The 13,134-nt window shown below is 44.1% G+C and overlaps 1 protein-coding gene across 2 annotated transcripts in view; it reads right to left on the bottom strand.

Annotated features, from left to right (window-relative positions):
• il16 (interleukin 16) overlaps positions 1 to 13,134 on the bottom strand; it is a 114,492-nt gene that overhangs the window by 26,203 nt on the left and 75,155 nt on the right. For both annotated transcript variants that reach the window (XM_039772758.1, XM_039772759.1), the window contains exons 13-14: positions 11,723 to 11,810; positions 6,195 to 6,697 (exon numbers count right to left, since the gene is read on the bottom strand). In XM_039772758.1, the coding sequence (XP_039628692.1) occupies positions 6,195 to 6,697; positions 11,723 to 11,810 (591 nt within the window). The remainder of the gene's footprint in view (positions 1 to 6,194; positions 6,698 to 11,722; positions 11,811 to 13,134) is intronic.

Here is a 13,134-nt window from a genome sequence, read left to right as displayed (position 1 = left end):
GGAAACACAGGCTGGCTATGCTGGAATGATTATTGTAGGCAAACATTCTACAGTATCTGAGCTGACTACTGCGCCACCACACATCAAGAAACAAAAGACGCTGACAGAAAGATAACCAAATACAGTTAATGCCCACAAATTATCAAAATATATCACATCTATCTATCTATCTATTTATCTATCTATCTATCTATCTATCTAATCCTGCCAACTACGCTATCTATCTATCTATCTATCTATCTATCTATCTATCTATCTATCTATCTATCTAATCCTGCCAACTACGCTATCTATCTATCTATCTATCTATCTATCTATCTATCTATCTATCTATCTATCTATCTATCTATCTATCTAATCCTGCCAACTACTCTATCTATCTATCTATCTATCTATCTATCTATCTATCTATCTATCTATCTATCTATCTATCATATAGTCAATGTGGTGTGCTGGGCTGGTAACATCATATCACAAGAGGCCCATGGAATCAACCAAATAAAAGAAGGCAAACTCAGTTATGGGACATCCTCTGGTCCTGCTGGAGGTGGTGGTGGAATAGAGAATTAAGACATAACTGATGGCCATCATAAAAAAATGTAGAAATAAGATATCATTGTTGTTTGTTGTAATATTTCTCACACAGGCTGTGGTTTAGGAAGATATACAGCTTTTCTATACAGCTGTTACAGTCATGGAAGTGGCATATGGAGTAGAGTTAAGAGAGACAGACTTTACGATTCTTGATTATAATGTTACACTTCTTTGCTACGGTTACTGCTTCTAGTACTGACTTTAGATTATGACGTCAATCCAAAATGGTGATGTACACCATGAGCTTATTGAAAGCTGAAGTAGTATACAGTTTACCAGAGCTTCTGTCTATTTGTGCCTCATTAAATCAGTCACACACACAGCACTGTCCAATTTCTATCCTCAGCCATGTTGCTACGGCGTTTGGATGTACAAAATGCAGCATAATGTGTTGTTTTCAATTGCTATCTATTCCGATGGAGCAAACACAGCAATGGTTTTCCTGGACACGTCCATATTAGTTTTCCGAATGTTTAACTGGAACGCAGTCAACTCGGGGGTCACGTCATTCCCAGCTCTGCCATCTGAGGTACTTTGCACTCAGGGGACGCTTTCCCAACACCAGTGTGTTCCTGTACTAAGTTGGCCCTGGGACACTTGTGGTCTTCTGGCCACTTTTGTGTGTTGTGCTCCCACCACACAACAGGAACTGTAACCTTCATGGAACACATGTGACGTGATAATAAGAGTGATAAGGCATGATGCAATGTATGGCAAGGCGCACCAGGGAGGCTTCTACAAAAACAAAAAAAAAATGATGGTGTACAAAATGAGGCGAGATCAGGAGATCACTGGGGGACCCACTACCAATCACGACTTCACGAGGGGTTTATTTGTTCGTTGCAGAGCATTGTGTGACTTTGTAGGGAGGCAGCTGTAAAGAGTGATGTGGTGCAAAATGTGCTGCGTTTCAGAGTTCACAGGGACCCCCTCCCCTCCTTCGGGCTCCCACACCCTCTGATCTTTGAATCTCAATGCCAGGTCCCCCCGCTTATATTAAAGGGGCCACACCATCCTAGATATTTACGCCAACTGAGCACAAGAGCTCCAGCCTTCTTCCAGTCATCCCGGAACTCACAACTAAAGGTGGTCTCATAGTTCCCACTTTCCTGACTCAAGCCCATGCACTGTCATGTTAACTGCAGGAAGTGGTGTAGCTTCGTGCCAGCCATCCATGGCCTTAATCTCTTTCATGGCATGAAATGGATCCCTGCTAGCTGGGTTTGTGGTTTTCTGCCAGCCGTGCATTACCAATTTAAAAGCAAAATGGTCCCCCTTTTTGTGTCTGTGTCTCCATGTCTGCCATCTCTCGATTCTGATCTCAGTCCGTCCTGAACTACAAGTCGCCCACCTGTAGTCTGGTGCCAACCTTGCCCCTCCACCGGGTGCCACTCTCTTAGGTTGGGCCAACTTTGGTGCTCCATCACCAGCAGTAAATCAGGCACCAATGGTAGTGAGGGTCCGCCATACGACAAGCTTTGCCATCTGCAGTTTCTTATTCACTTTTACACTTCCTCTTTAGCCATTGCTTCATTCTTCTGCAAATGTTCACTTTTCGTGAGAGCGTCGGATGCGTCGGCGGCAGCAGCAAGCGCCCACAAGTGTGCCTGTGTTCTTCAGGCTGTGGCTTTTCAAGGTCTCTGCCCTTTTTATGTTATCTCACAGGCTTCACGTTTGCCATTTTATAAAAGCTGTCAAAGCATTGAAAACTATTTGCCTCCATTAACTCTGATCTTCAAGGCCATGTTCAGCACTCGATTCTGCAAATTTAAAAGGAAACCATTCATCTAAGAGAGAAATGTTGCACAAGGGGACTTTTGAGCAACTGCAGATAAGGGTGGTGGGCGAGCGAGCCTAACACTTCAAGCTTTTTGTTCATTTGCTAATTCTCTTCCTGTGCATCAGTGCTTTCATGATTTAGTTTTGGTCATTTTGGTGTTGGCAGATGCCAAGAACCATAACGTTACATACAGTTTGCAGGGAGCTGGAGCCAATCCTAGCAGCATTACAAGGCAGGATTAGTCATGGCAGAGGTCGGGGCAGCCCGGCTTTACTCAAGAAGGCACACGGAGTCTCAGGAATGCAGCAGAATCAGGCTTTCATTGCGTGATGCGTACACGGACTCCAGTCAAGTGAAATGAGTGCCCAAGGGTGGGCAAACCATACTTTAATTACAATTCTTATCTGCCAACAAATTTGTCTCTGCTATGTGACTCCCAATCATTCCATTCCCTGCCATTCTACCTCCAACTGGTTTCATCAATGGTGGACTATAAACACTTGTAGTAATAAAATGCATTGCATTTTTCATTCCAACAGATGGCACATCATAAACACTTGTAGTGATAAAATGTATTGTATTTTTCATTCTAAAAGATGGTGCATCATAAACACTTGCTGTAATAAAATGCATTGGATTTTAAAGGAAACCATTCATCTAAGAGAGAATTGTTGCACAAGGGGACTTTTAAGCAACTGCAGATAAGGGTGGTGGGCGAGCGAGCCTAACGCTTCAAGCTTTTTGTTCATTAGCTAATTCTCTTCCTGTGCCTCAGCGCTTTCATGATTTAGTTTTGGTCATTTCGGTGTTGGCGGATGCCAAGAACCATAACGTTACATGCAGTAGGAGAACCTGCTTGGTTTGCAGGGAGCTGGAGCCAATCCTAGCAGCATTACAAGGCAGGAACAGTTGGGGCAGATGTCAGGGCAGCCTGGCTTTACTCAAGAAGGCACGCGGAGTCTCAGGAATCAGGCTTTCATTGCGTGAGGCGTACACAGACTCCAAACAAGTGAAATGAGTGCCCAAGGGTGGGCAAACCATACTGATTACAATTCTTAACTGCCAACACATTTGTCTCTGTCATCTGACTCCCAATCATTCCATTCCCTGCCATCCTGCCTCCAACTGGTTTCATCTATATTTCCTAGTTTCCCATACATCACATAAGCGTGACGGGACCTAATCCCACCTAGTACTGGTCCCACCTAGCACTGCTGCATATCTCTTATCTGGGGTAGTGGAATTCACTCTCCCCATCCTTCAGGGCACACTTGACCTGCAGTCTATAACAGGGGTTCTTAACCTGAGGTCCGTGGACCCCTAGGGTGTCCATGGATGGGTTTCAGGGGGTCCGTGAGCGTCAGATAAAAATGAACATTTCCCTTCACTATACAGCCTGGTACTGTTGATTTAGAGTAGATGTAACAGATGTAACAGAGCGGTGCACGCTGTTATTGTTGGAATCGCGATGCACAACCAGTCATTACGCTCTCAGAGGGACCCTCTGTCCGCTCTTGGTGTGTTTGAAGCTAATTAGAGTTTGATTAAATCTTTCAGGGCGAATGTCGACTTTTGTCACAATTCAGGGGTAGAGGACGGTAATCAGCTGTAAACTGCGACGAAACTCGCCCTTACATTTTAGTTCAACTCTCTTTGCTAGAAGGAAAGTTGCGTAGCTTTGCTGATTTAACCTCGATTCACTAAGCGTGCATGAGTGGCGAAGAGCAAACAACCTCTAAAATGGCATCGACATCTGGCGAGAGACCAAAGCAAATGTACAAAGCAAAAATACTCCATGGACGTTTTATATAATTTACGTATTTGCCTGTCGGAAACCGAGTTTGATGCAAGTGATCTGGAGATGGATATTGAAAACAAAAGTGGGGTATCAGCATCGTCTGATTTGCCCCCAGCTGTTCTTGGTAGCTGAACACTTTCGTGCAGCTGATGGGTGGACCACCACTTACGATGACAAGAGGTACAAACCAGATTGTGTCACACTGCGACCGTCACCACCGCCCACCTGCTGCCGGCTCACCGTGCATTCCTGCTGACCAATCGAGGTGCCCAACGTGCAGCCACTGCTCCAGAGATTCCAAACATGTGCCAACAGCTGGCACGTTTTATGTTGATTTATGTGTGGAAACCATTGCTTTGTGTGCTTTTGGAAAAAATATTCAGCCCTCAAAGAGTTAAGCCTGATAGGTTGGACCGTTACACACGGCCGAATTTTGTTCTGCCCTGAATCATATTTTTTATATACTGTGTTAATTTTATCAAACCTTTTGGAGTTTGTTTATGTAAATAAATAAAATTCCAAAATAACATTTTTTCGTTTTCTTTGTGAATACAAGAAGGGCACTTATTTTCCCTTTTGGCACCAGGCGTCGTTTTGCCACATTACGGCACTGGTCAGAAGCGTCTCAGTATGCCACCAACATTCCTCGCTAGATGTGGCATCCGTGTGTCAGCATTCTCCCTCTTGGCTGTCATGTCACTTGGCTTCAATGTGTATGTATACAGGGTTATGCATTATATTCTAACAAATATTATCTTTTAAAGCTAGTTAAACAAATACAGTGGTGCCTCGGTTTACGAGCATAATTCGTTCCGGAAATGTGCTTGTAATCCAAAGCACTCGTAGATCAAAGCGAATTTCCCCATAAGTAATAATGGAAACTCAGATGATCTGTTCCACATCCCAAAAATATTCATATAAAAATGATTAATACAAAATATGAAGTAAAAAATACATAAAACAAATTAACCTGCCTGCAGTGGGCTGGCACCCTGCCCGGGGGTTTGTTTCCTGCCCTGTGCCCTGTGTTGGCTGGGATTGGCTCCAGTAGACTCCCGTGACCCTGTAGTTAGGATATAGCGGGTTGGATAATGGATGGATGGATGGAAATTATGCTGCACTTTACCTTTGAAAAGAATCGTGGCTGGTGTGAGGGAGACGAGAGAGAGGAGAGGAGGAGGAGGGTTATTGTGTAGCACGACTTTCACTATAACTAACTATAACTAACGCAATCACAGCAGTCTGTTGGCTCACTGGAATCTTTTTTGGTGAACCTCTCCAATGACAGTTGCTTTTGCCTCCTTTTGAGCATTTCGCGGAAATGTGACATTGCATTGTTATTAAATAGATTTATCGCTCGCACACAAAATTAAAAAAATGCTTTACGCACACACACGAGGTCACAATGCTGTAGTAAACAGTAAACGGAGTGAGGCACGTCGACTGAGACCGAGCATGGGAGACGATTACCCACAATCCCACAGAGAGAGAAGAACCATGGGCTCAGTTGTGATGCTTGGTCAGACAAAGCGTAGACGTACTACTCGTATTGCAAGACCTTGCTCATTTATCAAATTAAAATATATTCAAATTTTAGATCGTCTCGCAAAACACTCACAGACCAAATTACTCACAATCCCGGGTTTTACTTGTAAATCTCTTTTAGTACCATACTCTTCTCTCTTGTAATGGGTAGAAAAGGGATGGCATTGGTTCTAGTCATCAAGAAACACGTCTCGGGGGTGAAAGAGCGCCCCCTGCTGGATACAGATCCTATTATTAGAATGTTACCTTAACGTAAACGTCACTCAGGTAGTTTAATATGGTGGGCTGACAACACATCCCGGGCTGCTTGGCTCTGATTTGGATTGCCCGGCTTAGATAATAGATGGATGGATGGGTGGTGATGCTGTATGGCACCAAGATGAGATTTTCGTTTCAACGACTTGATTTAAACTTAAGATCAGACTCTATGAACCAGCAATCATGCACTTGATGATCTTTTTTTCTTTTTTTACATACCTTGCCCATGATGCTAGAGACACATTCATTCTTTTGGGAAGGGGCGTCTGTATCCATCGCTCCCACATCCAAAGAGTGCTCTTCTGCTGAAGACTCTTGCTCCTTAAAGTATCTTCTCGGCGGTGGAAGCGGTTTGGGTCGTGATGCTCTCGAGGTCCGGATGATGAATTCTATCAGCTGCTGATTGGAGAGTTTCGGGCTGACGCTCTGCCTTACGTCGTTGCCGTCCTGGTGCATTTTGCTTGGCACATCAGGTTCTCCTTGGTTCATTTCAGGAGACATCATGGGGACATCGACACTGCGAGCTAGGCACGTGTGGCCTGTGCTTTCATTAGGGCTGTTTGTGCCACCATTGGCGCCGCTTGACTTGTGATTATAAGTTGTGTCACTGCTGGAGCGCATCATCGCCTTCTGAGTCCGTTTGTTCGCATGGGGGCAGATTCTTGACAAGCATTTTGCACACATTGGTTTTCCATGGAAACAAATGTCTGCTTTCTTCTGACCTTGACAACAAAAAAAAGAAAAAAGAAGTTTGCTCAAATATTAAGTAAGATTCTTTGTAACTCTGGATCAAGATGTTGATGGAAAACTTTGGAAAATAAACTGAAACTGTCAACTCGGTTCACTGCTTCCATGTAAATTAGTGTCCTAGGTTCAAATATCTGGCCCGGTCACTATTGTTATGATGCAAAGGATCAAGGAAAGCAGTGTGATGTTTTGGGGGTGGAGGGCGACTCTGCCGGTAGGTAGGATGTTGGTTGTGTTGATCGGTGGCCCACCTTTGAATCTGGAGACACCATATTATCTAAGCAGCAGCACTCACTAATGTTTTAAAGGTGATTCAAAGCAGATTTAAAATTGTTAAAAAACGCTGTATATCAAAGACTAAAATTATTACTGACTCATCCACCTTAATAAAAGGATAAGTGAATGAGTATCTGTGTGTCCATCCCATTGATATGTCATTTTGCATTGCAACGTCAACAGATGGCACATCACAAACTCTTGTAGAAATAAAATGCATTGTATTTTTTAATTCCAACATATGGCACTTCATAAACACTTGTTGTAATAAAATGCATTGTAATTTTCATTCCAACAGATGGTGCATCACAAACACTGGTAGTAATACAATGCATTGTATTTTTTATTCCAACAGATGGTGCATCACAAACTCTCGTAGTAATAAATTTTTTTTTTTTTCATTCCAACAGATGGTGCAATTTCACCAAACTCATGGCTAAGTGAACTCTGCATGGTTTACTCATCACTAATGATGAATTATGATTGCACATCTGTCAGAACAGAAATTTCTTAGCGTATGAATAGAATGGGTTTGCATGGTCTATGGTGCCATTGTTGATGCCCCTCTGTTCTGTACTGTTAACTGCATTACATGCTGCTACAAAAAGGAGCTGACCGTAGCATGCTAGTTTTTCATAGAAAACGCTGCATGCAAATTAAATTAAGGGCAAGCCATATCCAAAAAACAAAACTTATTTTTACTGCTAATAAAATGTTTGAGGCTTCACACCAACCTCAGCTTTCACAATTCTGCTCTTCCAGCAAAGGGTGCAGCAGTGTCAGCAACCAACTTCCTATTCTCATGACCACTTGGCACAGAGTGTCGCCAAGACTGCACCTGGAATAGCGTTAATGATTGGCGGATATTTGTTTAACTGTTGTAAGAGACGGCTGGCAGCCCAAGAGGTGGAAGGATGGGGGAAGGCAGCTTCTTTAGGGTACTGCCTCACCCAGAATGCTAGATGGCAGCTCCCCTGGATTGCAGTAGTGCCCCGGATTCCAACAGGGTACCATGGGACTTGGAGTTCTATACCTTGGCCCTGTTGGGTACCATGGGTGCCGCCAGGGGGTGCTGTGAAAGTGGCATGAGGTTTCCGCCTAACCTGGAAGTGCTTGCAGACCACATGTGCAGAAGAGCAGAATCATTTCCAGGTTGTCAGTGTCAGGTTGAAGGTGGACAAAGCTTGCTGGGAGGAGCGGAGGAGAAAGAGACAAAGAAAGAAGAATAACTGTGTGCTGTGCATATTATTTATGTGTGGCTGTGGTGGTGGGAAATGCTTTGAGAAGAGTTTCCTAAAAATAAAGCAGCTCTTTGTGCTTTTAACTTGTGCCCTGTGTCAGTTGTGTTGGGTTTGAGGAGCAACAGTGCCCTCTAGTGTTAACACCACCAGTGGTTTAGTAATAGATATTCTCTCTTTGAGCCTAATCCTGCTGGCCCCAATCACAGTTTCAGAAATGGATGGATGAATGGAGGAACGGTTTAGTAGCTCTGTCACAGATAAAATACTTTAAAGCCTCCATATCTAATATTCAGACCCTTCACTTTTCATAGGTGGTTATATGGCACCCTTATGTTAAAATCATTTATTTTTCTTCACATCGAACAACACTCAATACTCCAATTTTGCAAATGTATGACTGTAAAAAACTGAAATATTCCACTGATGCAAGCAATTGGAGCCTTTGTTCCGTATTTAGTGGAAGACCCTTTGCCGCTGAGTCCAGCCTGGAGTTTTCTTGGGTTTGGCTCAACCTTCTGTGCTCACCTGGAATGTGGGGAGTTTCTGCCATTCTTCTCGGCAGACCTTTTCAGTATCTGTAAGGGTGGACAGAGACCATACATCTCCCACACGTTTGAGTGTATGGATTATCTACCATTATCATACCATTGTTAATTTCCCTTTAGGATTAATAAAGTATCTATCTATCTATTTATCTATCCTATATAATGCTGTTCTTGTTAATCTTGCCTACTACACTATCTATCTATCTATCTATCTATCTATCTATCTATCTATCTATCTATCTATCTATCTATCTATCTATCTAGCTAGCTAGCTAGCTATCTGCAGATCACTCTAGGACGTTCACAGAGTTGACCCTGAGACACTCCTGCATTGTCTATGCTTTGTGCTTGCGGTCATTGTCCTGTTGGAAGGTAAACCTTTGGCCCAGGAAACCAGAACTTTGAGAAAATAAATCCATAGGTGCACATGTTTTTTTTACAATTTCAGGAATACAGGGATTTGTTGACCTACACCAACTGCTCCTCGTATGCTATAATGTGTCTGAGAATTGAATTAAAGCTCTGTAAGAGTAAGCAGCATCCATCCATCTCAATAAGTAGCATATCCAAGGCTTATCCAGGGCTTATCCAGGGCAGGGTCGTGTGTCAGCTGGAGCTCACTGCAGTAGAAGCATGGTGTTACGTAAAGTAAGGACAATATAAACCGTATTGCTTATGTGCAAGCCAAGCTTAATTCACCAGTTTTCTGAAATGTTCTTTTCCCACAATAGAGCAGTGGGTTGTCAGGGTCTGACCCAGCAGCATTGCACTCAGGACAAATACCAACCCTGGATGGGACTTCATGTCCTGAGGTGTTACTGTTTACAACTATAGTGGGTCACAAAGTGGGTCCCAAGGGGGCCCTTTAGCCAGTGGTGGGTTGTAAGGACACTTCCATTAGAAAAAGTGGGCTGTGACAGCGGATAGTCTGAGAAACACAGCTGCAGAGGCTAAACGGACTCACATACGCAAGACCAATTCAGAAAGGGACAATTCAAAAAGTCACCAGTTTACCTAATGTGCCTACCCTTGGGACCCTGGCAGGAAATCACATCACCTGAGAAATCTGACATGGACACAGAGACGACATGCAGATCCTGCACAGACAGTGGCCAGTCTAAGAAACAATCAACCTCGGGTTTTTGGACCTGAAAAGTGGCAAAGGTGCCCAGTTTTAGTACCTTCGGTAAAAACAATGAACGTAAAAAGATGCAACAGCATTTTCATTCCTAAGATGAACCGAGGAATTGTTTGAGCTCTTGAAGTGCAACACTTGAACAGGATGCATAATTTATGACACTCATGCTATCCCGGATATGAGGCCAGAAGAAGCTTTTAGTCTCTCTGGAGGCCCGCTGATGCCCTTTGGAAGGTTTCTCAAAACCTTTTTTTTAAACTTATGTAATATAAAACTTTTATAGCTGTTCTGTTAGAAATGAGATAAGTGGCTTGGAAAATGAAGGAATGGATGAATGAATCAATACATTAATGAATGAATTAATGAGCCAACGGATTACAACTAAACTTTCTTGTTAATTAAGCTAAATTTTTAATCTTGCCTACTACACTATCTATCTATCTATCTATCTATCTAGCTATCTATCTATCTATCTATCTATCTATCTATCTATCTATCTATCTATCTATCTATCTATCTATCTAATGCGTTTCTTGTTAAGCTATTTAAATTTCTAATCTTGCCTACTACATCATCTGTCTATCTATTATATATTGCTCTATCTATCTATCTATTGTGGTAGTGGGGTGGAACCACCAACCACCCTCAGCTTGGTGGACGTCGGGTCAGGACTTCCCGTCCTGTTTCCAGTCCCGCAGGGATCGCACAAGAGGGGAGTGGCGTTACTTTGAGTGCAACTGCTGTGGCCACGGCTGGAGGTGTTGTCCGTGGAGGATGCGGGCATCGGGGCAGCACCTCCCACTCTTGTGCTTTTGTTATTGCAGGACAGAGCCACAGACAGGAGGATGCCGACTCCCCATCCTGGAGGAGACCAGCCCTCGTGGGACGAGCCACTGTGCCCCACGGGGCTCAGCTGAGAGAGGGGCACTGTGGTGGATGGCTGGGACCCATGCCCGGCTGGGATGCCTCTTTGTCACTAGATCCAGGGGAACAGCCATGGGAGCCATGCTGCGGCCCTCTGAACCTTTGTTGGCAGCCCCCCTGAGTTGCGTCGGGGTCAATTTTGTGGAACACCGGAGCTCATCTTAGGTTGGGCTCCATTGCCTCCGCCAGGGGGAGCTACCTAGAGCTGCACGCCTTAATAAGCCCGTCTGGGCGGGAGCACAGCCACACCCGGAAATGCAGCCAGAAGTAGGTCAATGAGCACCTGCAGCACTTCCGGGTGGGCTATAAGAGGAGCCTGCAGCTACTACTCAGGGTGCCAGAGTCGGGAGGAGGTGGACGAAGCTGTCCTGGGAGGATTGGAAAGAAGAGTGTGATTTGGGGTGATTTTTCTTTGTATTTTGGGACTGTGTTGAGCCTGTGGGGTTAAAGGGGAAGACGTGCCCCACAGGTGAAGAAGAAAAATACAGTACATCTTTTTGTTTATTTTGCTCGTGCCTCTGGTGTAAGTCTGTGTCAGGTCGGCGCCAACCAAGCGCCAATCTCACACTATCTATTATCTATCTATCTATGTAATTCTTTTCTTGTTAATCTATTTAAATGTCTAATCTTGCCTACTACATCATCTATCTATCTATCTATTTATCTATCTATCTATTGTAAGCATCATCCCGAGTGGGATGGAAGGTGGATCCTTACAACAGCAGTGCCATTGCCAATCTAAACTTCAAAACGTGTTTCTCAGTTCTTAGAGGAGAGTGACCTCACTCTATGCGTTCATATGAAATAATTGACTTCCTTTTTTATACTTGACCATACATTGCATCCGTTACATTGGAGGAAATTTAGATGTCATACCCTCCATTCTCCACAGATGCTTGTCCTTCCTCAGCTGACTTTTTTCCACGGCTTGTGCAATGGCTTCATTCAGTTGTTGCTCTGATACCTGAAAAACAAAGCGTGATGTGCCTGTTGATATCATTTCTATATTTTTGACAGACACTTTTATCCAAGGTGAATGATAGAATGAGGATGCATGATAACCATTGCTGCATATTTATTTGTTAATAGGAGAAGCACAGGTGAGGTAAGTGACTCGCTCAGGGTCACACACTGTGTCAGGATGCAAATAAGGAACATTTTTCTTTTTGGATATGCTTTGTTTAAACCCTGAGGTGAAATTGTCTTTTTACATGAGCTTTGGGGGTCAGCCATTGATCGGCACCCCAGAGCAACTTTCAGGTTAAAGGCTTTGCTCAAGGGCCCAACTGACAGCCACAGGATTTGAACCAACAGCCTTCCGGATACCGGAGCAGATCCTTAGCCACAGAGCCACCATTCCACCTAAATGGATAATTTAAAATTTGATGCTTTAATTCACTGAACTCCACACACGTCACAATAGAGAACTTGACCACAAACACTGTCACTACCATAGTTACGATATCCCACTACCTGTCTGTATTTTCCTACCTGTTTCCAATTATTTATAAATTGTCTAACACGCGCAAGTAGGAGTCAACTAAAGGGCCTGAATAATGGCAATTCCATATCCAACCAGGGAATGGCGGGGTGCACTAACTGTCCCTCTCAATACCTTGCAGACCATCCTCGGGAAATCCCACAGGGTTCCGGCGCCTCCCATAATGTCACTTCCTGTTCCAGCACCTCTGATGATGTCTCTTCCTGTTCTGGCAACTCAGATGATGTCACTTCCTGTGTCAGAGACTCTGACAATGTCACGTCTGGCCCCGCCTCTGACAATGTCACTTCCCCTTCCAGCCTTGATGACATCAGAATTTGCGTCTCAGGAATTGCAGGTCTGACATTGTGGTCAGCAACAAAGGGTACTGGACTTCTCCGGTCCTGTTCGGCCAACATACATCGGACTTCCAATACAACTCGGAGTCCTGCCACGTGCAAACATTTGCAGATGACACTGCTATGGTGGGCTGCATCAGGAGTGGGCAGGAGGAGGAGTATAGGACTTTGTTAAATGGTGCGACTTAAACCACCTACACCTGAACACCAGCAAAACCAAGGAGCTGGTGGTGGATTTTAGGAGGCCCAGGCCCCTCATGGACCCCGTGATCATCAGAGGTGACTGTGCAGAGGGTGCAGACCTATAAATACCTGGGAGTGCAGCTGGATGATAAACTGGACTGGACTGCCAATACTGATGATCTGTGCAAGAAAGGACAGAGCCGACTATACTTTCTTAGAAGGTTGGCGTCCTTCAACATCTGCAATAAGATGCTGCAGATGTTCTA

This window comes from Polypterus senegalus, chromosome 12 (genome assembly GCF_016835505.1).
Source record: "Polypterus senegalus isolate Bchr_013 chromosome 12, ASM1683550v1, whole genome shotgun sequence".
In the NCBI taxonomy this organism is placed as follows: domain Eukaryota; kingdom Metazoa; phylum Chordata; class Cladistia; order Polypteriformes; family Polypteridae; genus Polypterus; species Polypterus senegalus.
This window is presented reverse-complemented; position numbering and strand designations above follow the sequence as displayed.